At 40.1% G+C, this 2246-nt stretch overlaps 1 protein-coding gene across 1 annotated transcript in view; it reads right to left on the bottom strand.

The window, feature by feature from the left end:
* LOC109302221 (protein NPAT) overlaps nt 1–2246 on the bottom strand; it is a 71169-nt gene that overhangs the window by 37893 nt on the left and 31030 nt on the right. The window contains exons 6-7 of the mRNA XM_019523785.1: nt 1812–2039; nt 1293–1377 (exon numbers count right to left, since the gene is read on the bottom strand). Of these exons, the coding sequence (XP_019379330.1) occupies nt 1293–1377; nt 1812–2039 (313 nt within the window). The remainder of the gene's footprint in view (nt 1–1292; nt 1378–1811; nt 2040–2246) is intronic.

The following is a 2246-nucleotide window of genomic DNA, read 5'->3' on the forward strand; positions in this document are numbered from 1 at the left end:
TGTGAAGGTAAGTGGAAAATGGCACTGAATCTGCAAGTGTAAGAGGAGGATGGTTTTGTTCTAGTTTGTAAAGTATGTTCACTAACTTCAGTCCATTTCACTGGGAAGCTGAACTCGTCACACTGAATGTTGTGGTGAAATACCCAGAAATTCTAGCAGCCATAGCAGGAGGGGTGAAATGGTTTTCTGCACTGCACTTGGCTAATGCATTTTTTGCCATTCTTAGGAAATGCCCCACAGACTTACGAGCCAGACACTGCTCTCCAAGCTGCCAGGCTGCACTCCTGGTCCTGTGCATGCTGTGGATGCACACATGCCTGCAGCATTTATCGGCAAAATTATCAGCCACATCAGCCAAAAAAAGCCAATTGCTGATAATGTCAATTTTCATAGATGCTAGGGTAGGAAGGGACCTCAACAGATTGAGTCTGACCCTCTGTCCGGGCAGGAAAGAGTGCTGGGGTCAGATGACCCCAGCCAGATGCCTATCCAGACTTCTCTTAAAGACTCCCCAAGGTAGGGGAAAGCACCATCTCTCCCTTGGAAGCCTATTCCAAATTTTGGCCACCCTTACCATGAAGAAGTTTTTCCTGATGTCTAACCTAAATCTGCTCTGTCAGTCTGTGACCATTGTTCCTTGTTACACCAAGAGGCGCCCTGGTGAACAAAGCATCTTTGATTTCTTGTTGCGCCCCCGCCCCAATGAATTTGTAGGCTACAAGATCACCTCTCAGCCTTCTCTTGCGGAGGCTGAAGAGGTCCAGGTGCAGATATGATACGGACCGATGTATTGGTGCACCTCTAATGAACTGGTTAAAGACAAACCATGAAATTCTGTTCTCACTACATCATTTGAAGGAAAAGGTAATGATAAAATGTGGAATTAAAAAACAAAACAACAAAAGGATACTTTAACAATAAGTTTAATTAGTCCATCGGACCCCTTGTCACAGGAGGTTGAAGCCAAGAACCTCCCTAAGATTAAATACCAGATTAGATATCGATATCTAGAGTTTTCATACTTGACCACTAACAAATTTTGGAAGGAATATTAAACCTTGGATTTCAAGGCTTAAGCCAATCTTTATAGCTATTAACAATTAAGTGGAGAACTCTCTTGAGGTCACATCTGTATCTGTTTACATGGGGTCCTTATACCTGCTTTTGAAGCATCTGGTACTGACCACTGTCAAAAATGAGACGCTGGATTAGCTGAACTTGGATTTGAACTAGTGTGGCAATTACATTCTAAGGGACTGCATGCTAGAGACTAGTACTAATAGTGTACTCACCTTTTGCGTCTTGCTGGAGACAATAAGCCTGAGTGAAGCTTTCTTTCTTGAGGTCCAGGAACTTGAATATGTATGGAATCTCCTGCTTTAAAAGACGAATATAGAAGATGCAAGCCCCTTTTCTAATGAAGTTTCTTAGGGTAGTAGAGACATCATCCTGTCAAGGTCTAGAATTCAATTCCCATCCCTCTTGAGTACAGCTTAAACGTAATTTATCTCCTTAAAAAAGAGCTTTAGAGATCATAAGATGTAAAAAAGATACAAACTGAGGCATCTATGAACTCCCAACATTACATGTACTAGGGCCGCTGGAAAAAAAAAAAAATCTTCCTCCTTTGTGCATTTCTTTTAATGCATGAATTAGTTCTGACATCTTTAAGAATGTACAAAATCATGAATTTCTCAAAAGAAACCACAGTTTGTATATGAGGATTAATAAGCATTTTTAAATAATTCCATCTATATGTATAAACTGAATGAATGAATGAATAAATAAATAAAGTAGCAAGTATAACTTACTGCTGATTTTGTTTTCTTGTGTCCGAGACTGAGGTGCAAACAAAGTATTCAATCTTGTCTGTGTTACATTTTGATTTATTATTGGTCTGATAACATGGGTATTTGCCACGGATGAAGAATTATGATGTCCTGACTGAGGAACTACAGACAATAATCCTAAAACAGGAGTAGCTCCTTGCTGAAGCATTTTTTGCCTCTTCATGTCTACAATTCCACTTCTTGTACGGCCTAAGGAAATCAAAAAGAAAATTAAGATACAACAGTCAACCTTACAATGATGCTGATTTTCCAGCAGTAGTTTTCACTGGCCTGAGACATAACAGAAGGCATCCCAACTGAAACAAGACTGTTTTAGCACAGGAAGTAATTTATAAATTTAGCAGGGGAACAAGAACAAGGGGTAGCAGTGGACATAGTCTTCCTGGACTTCCGGAA

Source organism: Gavialis gangeticus, unplaced genomic scaffold (assembly GCF_001723915.1).
Source record: "Gavialis gangeticus isolate Ggan-Ray unplaced genomic scaffold, GavGan_comp1, whole genome shotgun sequence".
NCBI lineage: Eukaryota > Metazoa > Chordata > Crocodylia > Gavialidae > Gavialis > Gavialis gangeticus.